Source organism: Argiope bruennichi, chromosome 2 (assembly GCF_947563725.1).
Source record: "Argiope bruennichi chromosome 2, qqArgBrue1.1, whole genome shotgun sequence".
NCBI classification, from domain to species: Eukaryota; Metazoa; Arthropoda; class Arachnida; order Araneae; family Araneidae; genus Argiope; species Argiope bruennichi.
The window spans coordinates 95,368,718-95,392,222 of NC_079152.1; the positions used below are offsets into that span (position 1 = coordinate 95,368,718).

Consider the following 23,505-nt stretch of genomic DNA (forward strand, 5'->3'; position numbering starts at 1 on the left):
TGCAATTACACATCACAATGAATTATAATTCAATAGAGTAAAATAACTTTAATAGGTTATTCGTGGGACTACTCAAAAACGACAAATTAATGAGAACGATGATAGAATGTGTAATATAGTAAAAAAGTTTCACAGTAAATTTTTTTTTTAGAACAGCTTCTTTTAGTTCGGTATATTTAACTCCTTGGTGCAAAAAATTCATCTAGTTTTATTTTTATTTTTCGGTTGATCAGACCAATCTATGTGATTTTCTACAATACCACATAAAATGTCGAACTTACATTTATCAGGCATAATTTAAAATATCTTACCATCTACACTGAAATATGAACATTTCTGGGTCACAAGAAGTTTGACACAGAAGGTATTTTGTACTGCCTTCTCAAGATAATTCGAATATTTGAATAACAGGCGATGCACATTGCTGAAGAAAGACCAGCAAATGGAAATAACTAAATCTTAATATGCATTGACATCCCTTCTTCTGTCTGTAGAATATATCTGCTGAGCATGGAGCCTCACCAGAATATATTGGGGTGAGTAAATGCTTTCAATTCATCATATTCAAAATCTGAGGGGGGAGGGGGAATGCATTTCAAGAGGAAATTAAGCACTCTTTAAGGATCTGTTTATAAAATTGTGCTTAAAATTGACACAAATTTAAGCACATTTCATGATGCTGCACAACCTAAATATCAATATGCTGACAAATGTTTAAATCTACTAGTAGCTGAGTAGATTAAGGTTAGAAGGGCCGAGGAATTTAAATTAAAGAAAGATCATGGATTTGATCTGAGAATGAATTTTTGATTAGTTTTATTAAGAAACTGATAGATCAATATAAGTTTTTCTACCAAAGATGTTATTTTCCCTGAAAATGCTCCAGGAAAGCAATATTATATATATATGTATACATTGAGAGAGAGGTTCAATTATAAGACCTAAAATTTATGACATATGTCAAATGATAGATGTTCCAAATGCATCTTGATTAATAGTAGCTGTCACATTTCCCTTCTTTCTTTGATGAGTCTTTAAATCATTGCTGGTTATACTAGATAATGAGAAATTAGTCAAACAATATGAACCAGACTGCATTTAATTTACAGCATCAGACAGAAAATAAATCTATAGACTGTATATATGATACACTGGAGATGAAACAAACTTTATATAATAAAATAATATTAGTATTTTTATGGATATTTATTTTTATACAAAATTTACAAAAATATCAAGAGGTTTTTATCACATGTTCTATCAGAAAAAGATACTTCATTTGGTCTTATGTTGGACAGAACTGTCATAAATGCATCATTCATTTTTTGGCTCTTTTTCAGGTGAAGACTTACTATCTTTTTTATGATGTCTATGCTTATGCTTGTGATGAGATTCATGTTTCGATGATTTATGCTTATGTTTTCTTTCTTCTGACCTAGAACGTGATCTAAAATATAAGAAGTTATAAACTTGTGAGATATAACTTTTAATTTGCAAATGCCTAAAATAAGAAATAAAATAATACAAGATACAAGTATTTTTGTGCTGTAGAATCATACAATTAGCACTCTTGATCTAAGCTCCCTTTTTGAAAGTGAGCTGAGAAAAAATAATAACTGCATATAAAAAATCATGAAATACTCAACAAACCTGCGATGCTTGTGACGATGTTTTGAATGCTCAGGACTGTGACTGTGGGTTCTTTTACTTGGTTTATTTTTATCAAATTCACTTGAGACTAGTTTTTTAATGTGATGATCTTCCACTAATTCCTAAATGATAGATAAATAAGTTTATACAATATATATATATATGCAATGAAGTATAAATACACAATAATTTCAACAGCCTCATTTTTTTTAAATCATCTATGAAGGCTCCTTTCCTTCACAAGCCTTTTCTGAAACATGATTAAATAATCATTTTATTAACTCTGTCATTAATTTTTATTAAGTAGAGTTTAATGAATAAAAGTTAAAATTTTTGCTTCCGTAACTCATAAAATCAAACACTATATAAAAAAAATGTTATTAGACATAATTTCAACCTAAACTGCAACTTGTAAAACCCCCTCTTTTATACTACTTCTTTGTGTATCTTTTACATTACTTTTAATGTATAAGAGATCCTGTTCATGTTTTTGTTTGAAGTAATTCAATTTTAAACTAGAATGCATGCATGAGTTTTATGAAGCTAACAACTTACAAGTAGTCTCAAACAAATAAATCTTATGTATCTGGTATATAAATAATAATAAAACATCTAGCATATTATAGACATCCCATGCCATAGATTAACATTTATTTTATACTTTATAATAAAGGCTAGTTGAGATTTTTTTTATGCAAAATATTTTGTAGAAACTCTATATTTACTAACATTTTATTACTATTATATAGAAAGTAAATACATATATGAAAAAGGGATGGGGTGGGATTTACTTTCACTGGGAAAATTTTATTAAATCACCCAATTCAAATAATGTTTTCTTGCATAATTAAATTTGAAATTGAAAATCAACTAGTTATTTTCCCCTGGTTTTGATTTAAAAATTTCAAATAATTTATATCTTCAATTAAAACTTTCGTTTCATTTATAATAAAAAAATTTGATTCAATAATATTGCAATTGCAGATTTGAACATTTTTTACAACAAAAAATACTCAACTTCCAATAAGTAGGTAATATGATTTATGGTGGTGAGTTAAGCCAACTAATCTATTAAATTAGCACAGCCACATCATTTTCTGTAGAATTTTTTTTACGTGAAAAATGATTTTTTTTTAAATCAGCACTACATGAATGAAAAATATTTATGTAAAGATCAGATAATATAGGGGATAATTAATATTTTTCTTATGCAGTGTATTTAGCAGATTACTGCAAGGGAAATCTCAACCTTAATATTACAAAAATATCATAATAAAATAAATATAAAAAAATATCACTTGAAATTTATTTACAACAGAATTTATCTCATTTCTAAAGGATACAATTTTGGTTAAAAAAACCCACTAAATATCAATTTAAATAAAAAATTTTGAATTATAAAAAAATCATTTATTAACTGATTATCTTGACCATGACTTGGCCTTTTATTACAGAAAGACAGTTAAATACATAAGAACACTCAAAGTCAGAATTCTAAGTATCGGTAAATGTAGAAATCAAACATTTTGAGGGAACTCTCATAACAATAGAATACAGAGGAAGCAAAATAGCTTAAGTATCTTAACTGATTTAAACTAAAAAAATTCTACTTGTATTACATGTTTTAAAAATGTAAGAATTCTAACTTATAAGTTGAATGATCAGAAAATACACAAATGACTAAATAATTACATACCTCTAATTCTTTTAGTTTTTCCCGAATGGTTATAAAACCCAAATGAAGTTTGCCATTGAAATGATCTGCCAATCTTCTGTCATTATCATGAACACCCAGATATGATGTACAAACTTCACACACCCTAAGTTTTTGCTGTTGACTAATTGAAGCTGGTGTAGCATTTCTATGTTCTTCCTTTAAAAAGTGGATATAATATATCAAATATAATTTTTTCCAAAGATTTAAATTACATACAAATAATTAAAATAAATTCTTTTTATTATATATTAAATACTATCATTTTTAAAATTTTATAATTTCTAATTCGATTAAAACGGAATGCATTAGAATAACCCAAACAAGCATGTTAAATGTAACTTTATATATATTTTTTTATATCATCATAACATATTTTCAAAATATCCCATTACAAAATATGGAATATGCAGCATACATTTTTAACAACAATGATAATAAAAAAGCACTTCTACATTAATCATAGATATAAGGATAAATGCAAACTATTAAAAAAAATCAAGTACTTCAGCTGCTTTTTTCTGCTTTTGCAAATCCTCAACTGTTTCCATCATTTTCAAAAATCCATCAACATCTCCAGAGGAACCAAGCTGTTCAGCTTGAATTGTTAAAGAATTGATTTTCTCATCAAATTGACGAATTTTTTGCAACTGCAAAAATTAACAATAAAATAAATGCCTTTTAGAAGTCAAAGATAGCAATGATTTTTATACTTACAAATTAATAGAAGCAAATTTACAACCTTTTAAGAGTATGATACAGATTATAGGACCTAAAAGAATATTACAATGTAATATGCAGATAACTTATTAAATAAAATCATTTTATTTTCCATCATACAACAGTGAATACTGAAAAAAAATTATAAACATACATAAAAAATATGACAAAGCAAAATTTTTTTATCATACATTCTCTTTTAAATGTTTAACATTCAATGAGATTTAGGAAGATTCCTCTGAATAATATAAAACAGCTTTTTTTTGCAATAACATTTTGAGGATGTTAAAAATCGTGATAGATAAATACACTTTAGGCTGACGCAAATATACTAATAGTGAAATCATGAAAGGATAGAAGATAATACAAAATTGTTTAAAGAAGAAATATCCATTTTGGGAAAAAAATTTATCTTTAATGCCACTTTTTTAAATGATTACATTAATTATATATATTGATATTTTATACAGATTTAACAGCAGAAAATTCAACACCAGCAACATCACACACACACACGCACAACATTTGACAAATGCTAAAATGATCTTATTTTAAAGAATGAAAACATAGAATGGAGTTTCTTTTAATAATAATAATTTATCTGCTCTTATCAATTTAATGACCCTCCTGAAATTTGGTGATTCTATTTATGAAAACATATAAGAAAGGAAGAAATTTATTTTAGCACAGCAAAATTTTATTTATTATTTTAGTAACTATTAAAAAATATGCAATTGTTGATGTTTAAATAAGTTAACCAGCTAATATTGAACTATAATCTTTTATTATGTTAAGAATGGAAATATTAAGCACATATTTTCTAAGGAAAATATCTTTCATTTTTGAGATTGTATAGCTTGCAGTTTCATAACCAGATACTAAAATCTTCTTTACAATCCTCCATTTGTTGATTATCTTCTACAATACAAGAGCCATGCAATTTTATTTCTGACATTATTTAATACTCCCTTTGCTTAAATACTACTTTGCCAAGCATCCAAATACTGATTTGTAAGGAGATGGTCCATTATTCCCTATAATTTTCTTAATGTTTTTTTTAAGTAATACAAAAGCCAACATAAGTTTTACTACTTGATCATTTTATAGTGACAAATACAATATGAATTTTAGTTACTTACTATAGACACACAAAATGTTGCATTTAATCAAAATTATAGAGGAATACATACCATCACATCAGATATTCCCCACCTTCACTTTCATTATTTGATATATCTTCAATTGCACATAATAAAGAGTAAGGCATAGCCAGATATGTCAAATTTAGACCCAAGTATGACTCTAAATTTATCAAAAATTCATATGATATCATGCAATTCTTATGTCAAACTTTTGAGAGCCAGGTTGTAACAATTTTACCTTTTAATGTGGAAATCATAACAAAGAAATTTATTGTAATATAAGAGTTGTAGCAACTCTTACATTAACTATTATTTGACTATAACTATACTTTAAAAAAACTGCGTCCTTGACAGCCAAGGAAGACCAATCAATATTTTTAATAATAATGAGATAAGAATCCTAATTTATGTGAATAATAAGTAAAGCATTTAACATAAGTTACTGTTTACTGAACAGGAGCTAAAATTTATTGATTCATTCTGATTTTCAGTGAGACAACCAGTTCAAATAAACAAAAATTGAGGATTTGTCCAATCTGGTTATCACTACTCCATATGCATTATTTGAAAAACATTCTTAAAATTCATGCAATTAGAATTATTAAAGAAAAAATTATTTAATATTTTTAAAAATTAGTTATAGAAAAAAATTTATAGATAAAGAAAACTGAAATAATATGTAAATAAAGAAGACTTCAATTAAATATACTAACATGTACAATTAAATATAAGCAATAATAAAAATGAATGTCTGTGTGCATGTGTTGGCATTCTGCAGGCCTGACTATCAGAACTAGAGCTACCAAAATTGACATTTACACACTTTGGATGTGGAAATGTGCAACTCAAAGTGTTTTTTTTAATTTTAAATAACTAAAATTAAATGAAATTTTGAAATCTTCAAACCTGAAAATCTTATAGCACAAAAAAAAAAGACTTTTATATCATCTAAAAAAAAAATCAAAATTATCTTCTCAAATTTTTCTGTTATCACATTTTGAGGGTAATCCATTCAGAGAAACTATCTGCCCAGCTATTCGAATACAAATTAACATGATAAATACAAAACAAAGAGTTAGATGGATGAAATTTAGAACACATATTTATCATCTACAGTGTAGATATTATCAAATTTGGAACTAAATCAGTCAAGTAGCTAACTTTTTGTCAGTCTATATTTTCACAAACATATAAATGCAGTAACTCAAAAACCCAATGACTTAATATATGAAATTTATTATGTGATTAAAATTATAATTAAGCATCAAATTATGGTTCAACCTGTTGGAAACAATGCATTTAAAACCTAAACACTACTTATTTTTGGGTACTTATGAAAAATGTCAAGCATCATACAATATGTACTATAAAAGATAGCAGATAAATGAATTGGACAATTATGCTACTAACAGCACTGTGATGTCATGGGGTTGATTTCTATCAGAAAAATTCAAGGAACATAATAAAAAGGCATGCATAAAACAGTTTTAGCCCTTAAATGCATGATTATTTGTTTTGAATTAAAAAAAAAATCGTTTATTATTGGAAAATAGTCATAGGTTAAGTAAAAAGTAAATAAAAAGATTCAGGTAATGATATGTCATATTTATTTTGAAAAAAGTTGTATGTAGCCTTTTAGTAACATACAGTATTTCCCAAAAATCTAGCTTGCATCTAATATAATTTTCAAATACAACATCAGACATTGATAGCTTACCTGACAACAGATGAGAAGTAATTTTTTTGACAATTAGATAAACCATCCTTTATAGGGAACTCGACAATAGAAGCTATCTCTTCAAGTAACATACTGAACTTCATCACCCACCACATTCAAATGTTAAAAACTTTTACAATAACTTACCTGTCAAAGTAACCCACATGAACCTTTTTTCTTTCATGCGGTTTACTATCTATGGTTATCAATGTGCAATCGGAAATGGTCACACTCAGGTTTTTGAATAAAAGTAAGTGAAACTGGATGTAGAAAATTGGAAAAAAACATGAATTTAAGGGTTAAGCTTAAAAATAGTTGCTGACAAAATCAACGGCACGAAGTTATGCTTAAAAGATTTGTTAAATGAAACCAATATCCTGCCGAACCAGCTGGTCACAAAATGGGTTGGTTGTTATTCAGCATGTAATAAACGTATGTTGAAGTTGAAAATGTTGGAACTTTTAAAAACTAATCTAAGTAGAAAAATAACAGCAAATTCATTTCCTTTTTTTTTTTTTTTTTTTTTTGCAATAGATGCAGTTTTAGAGGTAGAACAGTAGAAATTTTATGGACATGCTCATTTTATAATAAATTCAAACAATGAAAAAAAATTTAATGTTCATTATAAGAGAGATTATAAATATAGAAATCAAACAATATTAATATAATGATTGTAGTTTCCATGATTAAATAAAACAAAAATATTAGACTTAGCCTATCATTTAAGAACACATTGTTTTAAATCTTCAAAATAATAATAATAATAAAATGCAACAATTATCTATACTGAATGAAAACATGATCTAGTACAGTGAAATATTTTTTTTTTTAATCCAGATACAACACCAAAGAAAATTTCAGTTTTGAGTAATTCAAATGATTGAAACTGCATAATCCTATTTAGAAGTCGTACCATCATATAATGCAATTTTACAAAGTCTTAACTCTTTCCTTTTGTTTATATCGGCAGTTTTTTTTTGAGGGGGGGGGGATCCAGAATAACATTTTCAACAAAATAATTGTAAAAATTGGAATAATGACACACACACCATAGAATACTATGATACAAAATTTAAAAGCACTTCATTCCTTTCACATTAACATGATTCACTTTTCCCACAGACAAAAACATTGCAAAATATTCAATATTCAAATCACGCAACAGTTACCAATGACAATTTTGCCTGTCAAATAACTTTATTATATATATATATATATATATTACACACACACACACATACAAAATTGTCCATTCAAGAGCAGATGAAATCTTTAAGTTCATTTAAAATTCTGTTTGTCTGTATAAGGTCAAACATAAGCCAATTTTGCAAAACTATAAGAACAGATTATTTTTTTTATTAAAATTTTGATAAATAAAACATAGATGTGTACCAGGATTGCCACTCAAATCTGGAAATTTTTTTCTAGTATACCATACTGAATACAGGAAAAATGTTTTCTGTACTCAAAATATCATTGTAAATTTCCACATTTTAGAACTCCCATAAGTTCAAAAAATACTTTTTGGGAAATTGTCTGTTGACAAAGATAACTCAAAAACGCTTTGAGCAAGATGGATGAAATTTAATATATGATCTTCATAACTAAGTTTGTATATTGCAATTAAATTATGAGCAAAATCTATTCACAGCAAGTTCCTCTGTTTAGATGTTTGAAGCTAAAGCCATAACTACAAGATGAAAAAGCTATATAGATAAAATTCAATACATATATTTAGTGTTATCTATCAGATTTTGAATCAAATTCTAACAAGATATTGTAAGTATATTGGTATGTACTTTCAGAAGCATGTTAAGAAAATAACTCAAAAATGCAGCAAGTTAAAAATACCAAATTTGGTACATGCTTTTGTGATTGCAATTGTAATTCTGCATCAAATTATGGTTTATGTCTGTTGGTAATAATGTGTTTAAAACACAAATTCGATTTTCACACAAAAAATAATCTCCCAAATTTCATGCACCTAACTTAAATGGTTTCATGTTGGGCATTTCTCTGGAAAAACTTCTATATATTATGAAGGATTTCATTGGGAAATTTTTTTTCTATAAGAGTCATAAGGAAAAAAATATTGTTATAAAACGATAAAAAACTTGAAAAATAAAAATTTTGAAAAACTTAGTCTGCAGTTTCCCCCCCTCCCCCTTAGGCAAATTCAACAAAGATGGTTCAACAAAAAATTTTTCAAATGAATGTGTACATTTAAAAATTACACTGTGAAAGAAATCACGATTATGGATAATTAAAGGCTTCAAGTTAAATTTCAAAGCACTAGATTTTATACAATTGACTGACATAATTACATATAGTGATTAATTACAATTCAATATTGTATAGTTGAATAATTTTAAAAAGTTGTTCAAGCGATTGCCTCAAAATGACATATTAATGAGAATGATGATCGAATATGTTACTATATTTAGAGCAGTTTTTTTCACCCTCATCAATATATCTTTTTGGTGCACCAAATTTATCTTGTTTTCTTATTTTCCATTGATTAGATTAATCTGCATATTTTTCGATAATAATACATAAAAATTTAAATACATACTTACCAGGAATAACTTAAATAAATTTTTCAACATCTAAAACATTAAAAATTAAAAGTTCGAACATTTTCTAATTTGCAATAAGTATGACACCTTATGTATTTCGTAATGCTCCTTCCAGATAACTATTCCAGTATTTTAATAAATGGCAATGCACATTGTTGAAGAAAAAGGAAGCATAAAAGAAAAATAAACACCAAAATAAAGAAAAGAAAAGAAAAAGAAAATGAATATTAATATGTATTAAATGAAACCCCTGAATTCCTTCTTTGAATACTTCTCTTTTGTTGGTTTTCTTTTTTGATACATCCAGCAAACAAGCTTTTATGACCATGATTTCGAATTATCAAATTCAACTTGTGGGTAAACAAAACAAAAAGCTTCCTTCGCTCTTCACGAGAAAATAAATACTTTTTAAGGACCTTCTCTGAAAATTAAGCCCTTTTAAGGTGCTTAAAAGTGGTTTTCAGATTTAAGCATTTTTCATGACACTACACATCTTGGATTAACTGGATATTTATGTTCTTAATAGAACTGATGTTATGGGACTGTCTCCATTAGAAAAGTTCATGAACATAATAAATAAAAATTCTGCAAGACAATTCAAATAACATGGCATTTATGTCAGACAATTTAGCAGAATCATGACCAAGAAGTTATATCTAAATGATTTATCTGAAATCAAATATATCCCATATTCATGGCAAGCCAGCTGATAGACCGCAGTGACTAATATATAATAAAAATGTATAAAATGTATTTTCATGCATATTGTGTAAACTATTAAAATTTGTAGTACTTAAATTTTATAAATGTAAAAAAAAAAAAAAAAAAAAAATCCATAACTAAAAATGGCCGCAATATGTGGATATATATAGCATCACAATTTCTTTTTAAAAAGTAGCATAAAAAACATACCCCAAACAGTTAAGCTTACATAACAGGCTTGCTGCCAGTTTCAAAATAAGTTTCAAGAACAGCCTATAATTTTAGAAAACATTGTTTCAGCTTTAAAGTTACTCAAAAGAATAGATTACAAACTCAAATTACTCAAAACAAATTAATTGACAAATAATAACCTAAAAAATAATAATGTTTTCAAATGATAACTTGAAATTTGCGATAGTAAATTTCATTTTTTTTTTTTTTTTTTTTTTTTTTACATCTGATATGAACATTTAGCCTTATGTAAGGGAGAAAAAAACTTCAAGGGAACTGAAAAACTGAGATAGGTTGTTTAGCTTGTTAAGTGATGAAAGCTAAAATAAATGAACTGCACTTCGGAAAAAAAAAAAAGAAAAAGGAAAAAATATAAAAAAAGATCAATTTAAACAACTTGCACTATATATGAATATTAAGACAAATTATAAATAACTTAGAAACAAAAAGTATAACAATTATATTTCTTAACATTACATATTACTTTAATTAATTTCAATCCATGCATTTCATCACTTGCTAAGAAGTTTTATTAATAACATGATGTAGCAAAATAATGGTATTATTTTAAATTAATATTTTCATCTTGATTTTAATGCATTAAATTTTAAGGAAATAAAAATTTTTATTCATCATTAGAAAACATTTAGATAACCTACACAGTATTTCAAGCACAATATGGAATCGGATGCATTTGATCAATTAAGTATGACACTTTTCCAATATTTGCAATGAATCAATTCCAAAACAATTTAATACTGCTCAGTATAATCTAAGATCAAAATATTGCTAATATATAACTTCCAACTAGAATATACAATTAAAACTTCAGAGAAGTATGTCAGACCACTCTCTAGCAGTATTACCCTAGAGCTACGAATTTATTTAACACCCTAAAAAGATGACATATCCTATTTGGAACATTTATTATTTTAATTCCTAAAATAATATAAAGACATTTGAGAAACTGTAGCATTTTAAGTGATTTTTTACATTTCAAATAATTTAATACTTTAACTTAATAGCAGATTTAAAATTAAAAATTCAATAATTATATGCACGAGTCAGGCTCATCATTGTATGCGAAAGAATTAAGTAAATTTTCTTTTATAATACATATTCACAATTTTTTTGTATTTCAAGAATTAAAACAATTTCTAAATATTCTTCAAGCCCATATACAAAATTTTTGATTATCACAAGGAAAGAATGGTTTATTTATGTTAAAAATTCAACTAGATATAAAATTTCATGAAATATGCTCAACCATTTCAGAGACCTTTATACAAAATAGAAGAATGATAATGCTGAAACTCATTATCATTCCAATGACACAATTCACAGGAAAAATGCATATAAAAGAGATGGCACATTAGTAATAAAAGAATAATGTATAAAAACTTTTGATCCATAAAAATCTTTTATTTTTATGCATTAAAGTTTAAGAAATGCATTCAACACATTACTCATACTTATATTCAATTACATAAAATAATTGTGGTGCTTAAGCTATTTATTCCAGGAAGGTTTTTTTTTTTTTTCTATTTAAAAATCTTTAACAAAGTTTCACTTGAAATTATAAATCAATTACATACCTAAAAATAATGAACTTTGCCATCACCACAAAAGATAGGTGGAGAAAGAAGACATTTTCACATCGACATACATGCAAATGAGTTTTCATGTATGTTCATCAATTTTATGGCTCTTGCACCATAAAACACCACACACAACAACAGTAGCAAAAGAGTTTTCAGCAATAATTTGAGTTTTAAATGAGAAAAGGTATGATATATATTAAAATAACACTAGCTTGGGAAAATTATCTTCCAAAAGAAATGAAATACAAGGTATGAAGGAAAACAATTAAAGGTTGCATTCAGTTTAATATGCAAAACACAGTTTGCTTTTTTTCAACTCACAATATAGGAGAACGGCAAAATTTCATGAAAAACATGGAGCCATATTTGATTCTTTGGGGGGGGGGGGACTGAACGAAAAAAAAATATTTTCTTTTGTAAAAGTATAAATTTACCAAAAATTAGGTATAATAAGACACAAATGAAAGCACAGATTATATGCATAAAAAGCTTTAAATAGAACATTAAGTGATTTACAATTATAAAGCTATCTTTATGCATATTTGATTTAAAAGAATTCTCATCACATTAGACTTCCCCCTTTTCTTTCCCCGTCTATAAGAATGATCTTTTGACAAAGGTTTAAATAATCCAAAAATTGTATAGTAAACTGAAAATTTCTTATTAAGACAAAATATGAAAAAAATAATGCAAATTTCTCAAAGATTTAATGAATAAATATAAAATGCCATAATATTTATGTGACAAGTATTTTAATAAAATATTAAAATAGTCTTCAATCTAAAAATAAAATTTTTAAAAATTAACAAATATTTTTTAAAAATAAATCTAAGTATTTTTATTTTTTGAAATTTAATTTACAAAATTTCCTGAGCAATTTTAAGATCATATAATCATTCCACAAGAACTTTATTGATAGTTTTTCACAAATCAAGTAATTTATTATTCTGTTTTGCAATTAGTGAACTTAAAATTAACAATTGCACTTTTTTGCAGCTTTAGAACTTTGTTCATTACACTACACTAAATTCTACAATAATGTAAAACTGTCTGGATATGTCTCATCAGATATACTGCAAAAAATATCTTAACTAAAACAAATAAAAATACCTTTATATTATAGATAATCAGATAGGAATTTTATGATATTTGTATGATAACAATATTCCAACAATGAATCAACCATAACAGCAACAAATGAGCAAAGATGTAATGCTTACTGCAAATAGTGATTAATTGCCAAATATATCATGTTAATCAACTGACTACATTCACCAATGACATGTGAATTAAGCTTAAACATTGCCAATGGAATGTATTTTATACACAAGAATTCATATACAGAATTTTACTAGCAAGTTATTCTTTGGAGTGTTCGACAGAGAAAAAGAAATTTACTCTCTGCTTCCTCAGATAATGCATCTATAATATACAAAATATAAAATATAAATAAACAAGACACAACTCACTCTTGCAGCTTCTTCAGTACTCAGCAATTCTTGTGTTTCTGCAAGCTTCACTTTAGCAAACTGAGTTCGCCTTTCACTTTCAGCAACAAAGCTTTTCAAATGCTGAAGAGCCTAAAATCAATATAAAGATAAAATATAGCAGAAAAGTGAGGAATACTAAATAAATATGCCAAAATAATGTTTTTAAATTTTTTACTATTATTTTAATTAAATATTTAAAAAGTGCTTTAATTTTTCTTTTTTATAAAAGGAATAATATATTTATGTAATAGATTCCCAGTGTAAAATTCGCATCTGCTATTAAGGTTTTCAGCACCCGTAAGAAAATTGGGTATAATGCTAAGGGTACTGTGTACATTAAAAGTAAGTATCAGTCTTGCATTTGTTCTCTCAAAAGATTCTTACCTTTAAACTGTCATCTTTTATAATGAATACAATTATATTACATCATTTGTACAATATGTACATTTTAACCAAGGAAATTTATTGTACACTTTAATTAAATCAATACTGGTTGAATAAATAAACTCTGTGTGGGCAATATGAAAAATGGTGCATGGTATTATTCCATATCAAAATAAGGACATAGTATTACTCCATACTAAAAATATTTTACCTAATGAGTATCTTGTTTATTTTATGAACTTTGGAATTCTATACAAAGCTCTAATAAGGAGTCTCAGAACTAGGCTCAATTAAAAGTAGCTATTGAAGTTAGGTGGCACTGTAGCTAAAAAATCAAGGAAAGTAGGGAAACCCTTTGAAATCTGAGAAGCATATTTGCACAACACAAATCTAATATTTTGGAAAATTGGTTTAGAAGGAAGACAGTTTTCTCACTTTTCCCAAGAACCAAAACTCGCTGGACACACTCTGAAGCTAGAAAGGCTATTTTGTACGCATCTGAAAATTGGCAAACAATTTTGCTGCAAACAGTCCATATAAACTAATTTCAATAAACTGACAAAAATAGTTGGTTATGTTTATTTGATGTTATTTCTTAAAAGCAAAAATATATATCATGTATAAACTGTATTGATGTTTTTAATTGAGAGGAAATTAAAAGTTATTAAAAATTTTATAAGCAATTTTTGAAAGAATAAATTAAATCGAAAAATGAATCAATGATGAAACCAAATAGTAGCAGTGTAAAAGCTTATGAAAATACTGGGACAAAAAAGGATGAAGCATTTATGTCCCTCAATATCCTTAGTAAGCTGCAGGGGTTTGTGATTTTCAATAATGAAGGTATTCAAGTTTTGAAAATCATGAAAATGATAAAATTTTGTAAATTTTAACTTTATTTTAAATTTGTTTAATAATATTCATCATTTTAACAAATTGTTATTTATTTTATTAAAACAGTATTCAAATTTTAGATCAAACTGAATTAATATTTACATTTATAGAGTCCCGAAAAAACAATGTTTTTACACTTAATTCACAAAATTTCAGCTCAAAGCCAAAAGAATAGAATTTCCTCACTCAGTGAGCAGAATTGCCCACCATACAGGGTAACACCACACATGTGCACTTTTTAGAAAATAGATTTTTTTTAGAAAAAGTAAACAGCTTATATAACACTTTTGCTATATAAGCTGAAAGTGAAAGCAGTTCTTTAACTACTTTCACTTTGCACTTAATGCTTGCATTTAATGAATACTGAAATCTAGTCAGTGGAAAGTCAATGCTAAATTTATTATTACAAGATTCCCTAAGATGCAGTGAATTTCCCCACTCTTGCTTATTATTATTAAATGCTTATAGAATTTTCAATATGCAGGGAACTAAACAACAAACATACTTTTACAATTGCCTGCTTAATTGCATAAACTATCAAATGTATATAACACACAAAGAATATGTAAAATTTTGCAATGGTGACAAAAAACAAAAAAATAATCTTACTTCTTTTTGAAAAGCATATTCATATCTTTTAGAAGAATTCTCATAATCTGCTCTTAATGCAACATCATGCACTTTTTTGCATTGTCCCATATCACCTCGCTGTAATAAAAATAGAAAATTAACAAAAACTAATACTAATGATTAACCAATAAAAAAAAAATGCAATGTTCGTCTTGACTACATTAACACATTCATCGCTGAGGATGAATTAGATAAAACCTCTATTAAAAGACAAATATCAATTATTCCAGCTGCTGATATTTTTTATAAAAAAAATAAAGGTATTCTTCAAATATGTATTAGAAAGTTCAACCTATCTAAACTGGCATAAGAGACAAATGTTAGACCACAGAAACCTGCAATTGGAAGTATCTGGAAGATAGGATATCTCATTGGTAGTGTTGAAAGTGTTAATGGCATGCTGCAATTAAGCCAAAGGTTTGCCAATGACATTTGGTTAACATATTGTGTATCACATAGAAATCTCTATGGCAGGGACTACATGTTTCTAGGCTTACTGCACATTATTTAAATCATTGTAACTATAGATGATTGTGCACATTATGTGTTATTTATCAATAATTAAAACATTTTTATTTACAAAAACAATTATGTTTTGAAACAATTAAATAACCAATTAAACAGTTAATTAAACAATTACAGTTCCTAGTACTTTCTTAACATATAGTACTACTTAAAACCTTTCCTTCTATGAAAAGTAACCAAACAAAGTTTACATAAGTATCTATTGTAGATTCGGTCCTTTTCCCATGAGAGGAAAAACTCTGCAGGCTCTCATAAGAAATTTTTTCCCTTCCAGTTAATGAAATACACATAGATTTACGCTGCTTCATATCACTTAAAAACCTTTTAGGTGGATCTTTACAATGTGCTCTCCTTGTACCCCCAGGAGAAGGACGGATAAATTTGTCTCCGATTCCATGGCCTTTATTATTGTTATCCATTATCCAGTCTCCTACCACCAAAAACAGAAAATGTTTATACTGTACCATTGATAAATGAAAATATTTATACTGTATATGCTAAATGAATTGAAAAGTCCACATTTTTATAAGGTACAGCATTACTTTTTTTATCCATTTCATTGTTTTCCTAAAATGGAACAATACAAAAGTGATTGATCCATACAATCAATGCTTTTCATGGGAGCATTATACTCCTTGATGCAGGTAAATTTTACAATATTCTTTCCCATTTTTTTCCCCCTTTGTTGTCAAGACAAAAGTGCCAAGGACTATTGATTAATTGGATAACTCTATTGTCTTCCCACACTAGGAGAAGAATATTGCCTTTTTTTGAAAAATGTTATGTCACCTTTCTTCAGTTTTGATATTTTCATTTTTAAATTTAGCAGTAAACCTCTGCTCTCCCAAACAGTCCCATAGTTTTGTTTTGTAGTAGCAATGTTAGCAGTAGATGTAGCATTGTAATAATTATCCTGGTAAATATAATGACATATACCAAGATAGGAACCAAGGATTGAGAGAACAGTTTTTTTTAACCCTTTCTAGGGCCGTGGGAAGTATGCTTTCCACTAAATTTATCAATCTTTGTATGAAATTATGTAGGTTGGCATAAGTTCTGACAAATTTTTTTATTAAGTCAGAAGCTTAGAGGCTTCAGTTCTTTATCTCACACAAAATGATGCATCTTGATTCGTTACTTAATTATTAATTAACCAAATTAATTAATTAATCAAATTAAACCAATAAGCTAAATGAATCCCTTTTCTTATTCTAAGTTCAAGCCTAAAAATATTTTAATATAATATGACTAGAAAAAAATGGCTCTGTAAAGGGTTACATTTTTTTTTTCCCCCTTCAGTAGTATATATCTCTATATTGTAAATAGAACCAATATTCTTATGGCACATCTTCTGAACAAGTAAACCGTATTTTGCTATTTTTGATAGGTTGTATGAGTAAAATTTCAAACATCCTCTCTATGGAATCATTCACTCATGTAAAGGCAACTATTGCTTTGATTTCTATATTGTTAAAAATTTACACAGGAAATAATTTAGCCTACACTGGATCATGAAAAATCTACCTGAGTGATTGCCCATTTTGACATTATAATTGAAATACCAGACTGTCTATATTTGTTTAAATCTATGGCTCAATATTTGTGAAAATATAGTGGTATATATCAAAGGATCTGTTCACAATTAGTCTTTCAAGCTAGACTCTCTTGTTTACCCATCCGAATAATTAGGTCAAGAAATTTCTTGATGTCCATCTCTGTAACTGGAGACCACTTTCGCATGGTGTTTTGCATTTCTTTATGGTTTGACCATGACAGTTAAGTAGCTCTTTGCATAACATCTCAAAAAATTCATCACCAAAAAAAGAGATTGGTCACAGAGAGTACAGAGTTGCACTGAATTGTAGATATCTCAGCATGATCTTCATACATTTGTAAGCCTGGTTGTGTTCCAATTTCAGATCAATGATTATCAGCAGCTTTGTCAATATTTGAAATACTTGAAAGTGGCACATCTTGCAATTTTCCTACAAGTCTAATAATTTCGCTATCAGTAGAATCTCCTCTAGAATTGTCAAAACAGTTATCTGCATATTTGATCTCACTTAGAATATCTGATAAATTGTTAAATACTCCAGGAAGTGTATGAGTTTCATCGGTTTCCCTCCTTTTCCTGTAAGAGGGCATTTCCAAAAGCACCAAACATTAGAAGACAAAGACTGTTTGAATGATCAAAATACAAAATAATTGCAACATTGTATAGGCTTGTGAAAAGTAAATATTGCTTTTCACAGATTGATCTGTATGGTTTCCACCAATGACATTGCTTCCTCCAATGAGGATTAGACAATGTGGCCTAAGGCCCTTAACAGATGATGCATAACACATGAGAAAACTGCCGAGTGGTACACAATGTTTTAATAGACAAGTATAAAAAAATGCAAAAGAATATTAGAACTAATTTTAATTCTATTCAACAACTTTTTAATTAGAAAAAATTGGTATAAACATGAAATATTACTTCCATGTTATATAAAAATTCGTTTTTCTTTTAAAGTCATATGAAAACTGTTAGCATATAAATGATTTTTAACTTTTTTTTAACATCTAAAACTTTGATAAAGAAATTTACTAGAAAAGTAAATATAATAATAAAAATATAATATGTCCCATTCTATCTAATTTTCACAATGATAACATCTCATATTTTGTTTTATTAATTATATAAAACAATTCCTTAGTTGATATCAAAATGAAATTACTTAAAAATTGTTTGCAATGAATTATTGAAATTTGTTTTTACACATGGCAATCTCTTTGATATTAAGAATTGTTCTTATTCAACTGCTAATATAAAATTATTCATAATTTTTTTTTTAAGACTTTGCTAGTATCCTTATTTATCTGCAGTCTTTTGAGTTGGCTGGTTAAATTTCATGTAGTTAATTATTTTGATTTCTTTCCTTTTTCAATTCATAGGTATTGCACTATAAATAAAATATAATATTAATTTACCTTTAATGTGCATCTTAAGCAGTATAAAAAGTAAACATCACAGTACATAATGAGATATAAATATAAGAAAATATCGGTTTTCCATTAAGCTAAATTTTTTTTTTTTTTTTTTTTTTTTTACCTTTGCAGATTTGACAGAGAAGAATGAATCAGATTTGGTGATCAATATAATTAAGATATAATTTATATTAAAAGTTAAATCCAACATTTATGATTCTTTCTTTGATAAAGCAATAAATGCATATTTAAATGTTCTATATTATTTCCTTTTTACATTATTTTGCTAAATAAAAAAAGACAATATTAGTTAAAAATATTTATCAAATTAATGATAAACATTATTAATAATAACATTTTTTTAGGCATTTTACTGCTTCTTTCCTTCTTTTTTTCTTTTGAAAAATAACAGGTATTCCAATATTAAACATTCATAACACAGCTTCTGTTTCTAGAATAGAAACTAATTATTAATACAAATAGAGTTAAAATTGTTTGATATCATGAAACACTTTTTTAAATATATGTAGTACAATACCGCTTTTTTTTTATTTTTAAGTAGATGCAGTTTCTTGAAAATAAATCAATGATTCATTTCATAATTTGTTTAATTAAGGATTTAAACACAATAGAGGGAAGCAGCATAAAAAAAATTAAATCTATATAATTAAAATCAACAGTATGATAATAATTGGAAAAGAAGAGATAAAGAAGTGGGAAGTAGAACCCAAAGTCAGGAGAGAACAAAAATACAGAAAATGAACATAATCTTGAAACTAAAGAATAAAATAAAATCATACTAACTGTTGCAGCTAAAATTTCATGTGGGCAGCAATTTAACAGGAAACTTTTACATACACGAGAACTGGAATAATGAAGTTTTTCTGGCCTATTATCTTCTCCTATTGTAATCAAATATATTAATTATTTTAATCTAATTTAATAACAAATTTAGTTCTCACTTTAGAAATTTGTTCATGTTCTTAACAAACACTTTATAAGAATAATATGAAAAATGATTTTACAAATTGTAATTTGCTTCTCATACTAAACAATGTTTTAATAAATTTTAACCTTTTTAAAATAAAATTCTAAGTATAAAAGTAAGATTAAGTCTCATTTCAGAACTTAGGGATTTTTTTTTTTTGATAAGAAATTAAGAAACAGATTTTCTTTCCATAATTTTTTTTTTAAATATATGAATCCAAAAATTTTAAATGTATGAATATATATATTCCAAATTTCTCAAACATTTCAATAATTTTATATTATTTTAGTGTTGTTACACAATATATATATATATATATATTACTCAATATCTTTAACAATAATATTTTATACAATCAACTTAAATATTCGAAGTAATTTGAAGCCCCCCCCCTCCTTTCTGATAAATAGAATAGCTTCTTTATATAAAAAAGTTGAGATAAAAAATACTAAAAAAAAACAGTATAAATTACAAAACAAACATTTCAATTCAATTTTATTTATTTATTTATTTGTTACATTCACTATTATATGTGTTACAATATTTTTGAGTAAATTTTTCTTTGTATTGCACAGGAAAAACTCTTTATTATTAAAATGTAAACTTTTACTTGAGAAGAATTTGCATTATGTAGATATACTAAGAAACTAAAAATAGTATCTGAATTACTCAGAAAAAAAATTATATTTTTGTTATTCTAAAAATAGACTAAATCACTAATCTACTGAAATATATATAATGATAACAATTTCTTTGATAAAACTAAAAAATGCCAAAATTTTTCCTTGTTACTTTTATTTTTTGATTTCCTTAATTGATTAAAATTAGCAAAAAACTTCAGTACATGTTGATATTTACAACCAGCATGATAAATCAAAATTTTCTTTAAAATCACTAGCTGAAGATGACTGCAATAAATTGCAGAAAGAAGGCATAATACAACCATCTTCATATTTTATATAAAATAAAGCTTGGCATAATCTGAAAATTGGCAAATTGGGCCACAAATATCAACAAGTACCAACTCTTCCTAGATTTTATACCAGAAAATTATTTATCTTATTGCTATCATCGTTAATTTAGCAAATATCATGCATACATAATCTACTACACAAAAACTTAAAAATCTATGCATTTCAAAGAACAGGTAAAATTTATTTTTCTTCAATAATATTTGTCAAATCTTGATTGAATTTCTTTTATAATAAAAATTCAAATAATACACAAAAAAATGCCACTTGTCTGGTTACAACAGCATTTTACAGACAAGATGGTTGAGACTTTATTACAATGAGATTTGATCTGAACAATAAAGTATCCAGATAATTGATGACATAAGGAAATTACTTAGGTGATGGGGTGGGATTCTTCCCAAAACCTGTTAATTTAAAAGTTACAAAATCAATGTTTATACTTTAAATACTAATTTGCAATAATAAAATATCACTGTCTGAAAATATTAGAAATTATATCAATTGTTTCACAGTTTTTTACTCAGGATTATTTTATTTGCTTGTTTTTCCTTTTTTTTTTTTCCGATTTGGATTATATATTTATAAAAATTGCATTCTTTGCAAACCATTTGTTAATTTTGACAGATTTTTGACACTTTTATAAAACAAAGTATTAAAAATAATAACACAAAGGTAAGAAGTTACAACAACAATAATTTATAATATCATACATCATTCATAATTCTTTAATACAAAATAATTAACAGATGGAATAGTTTATGCATAATAATGCTTTGCAATGTTATTGAAAAAGTAAAAATCAAATCTATATTTAACTCTAACGCGCAAGCAAGCTTTATACAAACAAAATTTTAAAGTTAAAACCAGAAAACTATACAGGCATTGCATTTCATCTAAAATCATTTTTTGTTCGTCAGAACACATAGGACAAACAATTTTAACGGTAATAGACATACTTAAATGTGATAAAAATATAACTAAACACCGATCAGATCAAAAACAAAATTAAGTAATTATTGCGAAATCTCTCTTTTTGGAACTACTGAAATTCAACTAAAAAATTATTTATACAAGCATATTTTGATAAACATAGCTAAGATAAAGTTTGATGAAGGGAAATATTAAACATTAAAAAAATATCGCTGATCAGAGCGTTTTTTTTAAATCGCTACAAACTAATGTAAAAAAACATCAGAAGATTAAAAAAAAAAAAAAAAACAATATTTTTTTCATGGTCATAGAAATAATATAATAAATTTCATACTGCTTGGAAATTAAACTCATTATTTTTGCCTCATTTAAAAGTATAAATTCAAGAACCTGAAAAATATTGTAAGGCTCATACTCATTCTACGATTCTAACATTTCGACTTCTCACAAGTTAAAAAAAATTACATTTATATAAAAGTAATAAATATTTTCCATCACTTACCATTTCGACGAGTTCCCATTAACTCATCTAACATCCGACGCATTTGTTCTTGGGCTGACATTTTATAATCTCACAAAAAATTTGGTTCGGAACGAACTTTCGAATATTCACACAACTAAATCCATCGGCAACAAATACACCTGTAGCATTGTAAACAAATGCGTTCCAAATTAACTTGTTGCCATACATCCTTGATTCGAAGTACCAATTGCTGTTTAGCAATTTGAGTTAAAAGAAAATTTAAGATTGAAAAAAAAAAAATCTAGAACATTTCATTTTTTAAAAATTTTAATTTTTCCGTTTTTAATTGGTACATTTAGTTTGTCTATTAATATATATGGAACAGAATTTGGATTTGTTAAGATCTGCTGTCGAAGGATGTGCTGTCGATTTGGATCTGCTGTCGAAGGCGGATGGATAAATAATATAAGCGGTAATAATTCTGGAATACTATACATAATGAAATATTTTCTTATTTTTAAATCAAAAAATTTAGAATTCTTTCATATTTTTATATTCTTTTACTGACCTATATCAGCCATCAGTTTTACCAAAATGCAAGGAACAAAAAAACAAAACACAACAACAAAAAAACCCTCTTTAATTTTTATCACCTTTTGCAAAGGACTACAATTTCCTGCATATAGAGATAGTTTTCTTTTTGCTTTGCCGTGGTCAGTAGCCATTAAAACAAAATATGCAGGTCTTCCACAGAAAAGGTTATTTATAAAACAAAATTTATAACTGTGGGGAAAAGCTTATAAGCCAGATAACAGCTACGAAACCAGAGTAATTGCTTTTGTCTAATGGTCTTGTTACTCGGCTGCGAAACAAGTTTCTAGGTTCTATCCTCGCTCATCACATTCCGCAACATTATTTGCTTATTTGTTTGAGACGCACATCTTGGGGAGGCGGGGGGATGTTCCCTACAGTTTTGTAGTCTCCTATGTAAATAAACCCAACTGCCGTCGGTATTTTGGAACTGGTTTAATTAGATGATGGCTTCAGATTGCAACATTTGTGGAAGTACATTGGAGGTTCGAAATATTTGGAATCTCATAGATGATTAATTGAACTAGATAACTTGGCTAATTTTAATATTTTTCCTTCTATTTTCCCTAAATATTTGGAATCTCATAGATGATTAATTGAACTAGATAACTTG

General features: G+C 26.7%; 1 protein-coding gene across 1 annotated transcript; it reads right to left on the bottom strand.

Annotated features, from left to right (window-relative positions):
- Window positions 1–1,191: 1,191 nt before the first annotated feature.
- On the bottom strand, window positions 1,192–22,503 carry LOC129962052 (putative RNA-binding protein Luc7-like 2). The gene is made up of 8 exons (XM_056075762.1): window positions 22,341–22,503; window positions 19,751–19,848; window positions 15,431–15,529; window positions 13,523–13,633; window positions 3,871–4,014; window positions 3,347–3,523; window positions 1,651–1,772; window positions 1,192–1,447 (listed from the first exon to the last, which is right to left on the bottom strand). The coding sequence occupies exons 1-8, from the start codon at window positions 22,399–22,401 to the stop codon at window positions 1,315–1,317; spliced, it is 945 nt and encodes a 314-aa protein (XP_055931737.1). The 5' UTR covers window positions 22,402–22,503; the 3' UTR covers window positions 1,192–1,314.
- Window positions 22,504–23,505: the final 1,002 nt, after the last annotated feature.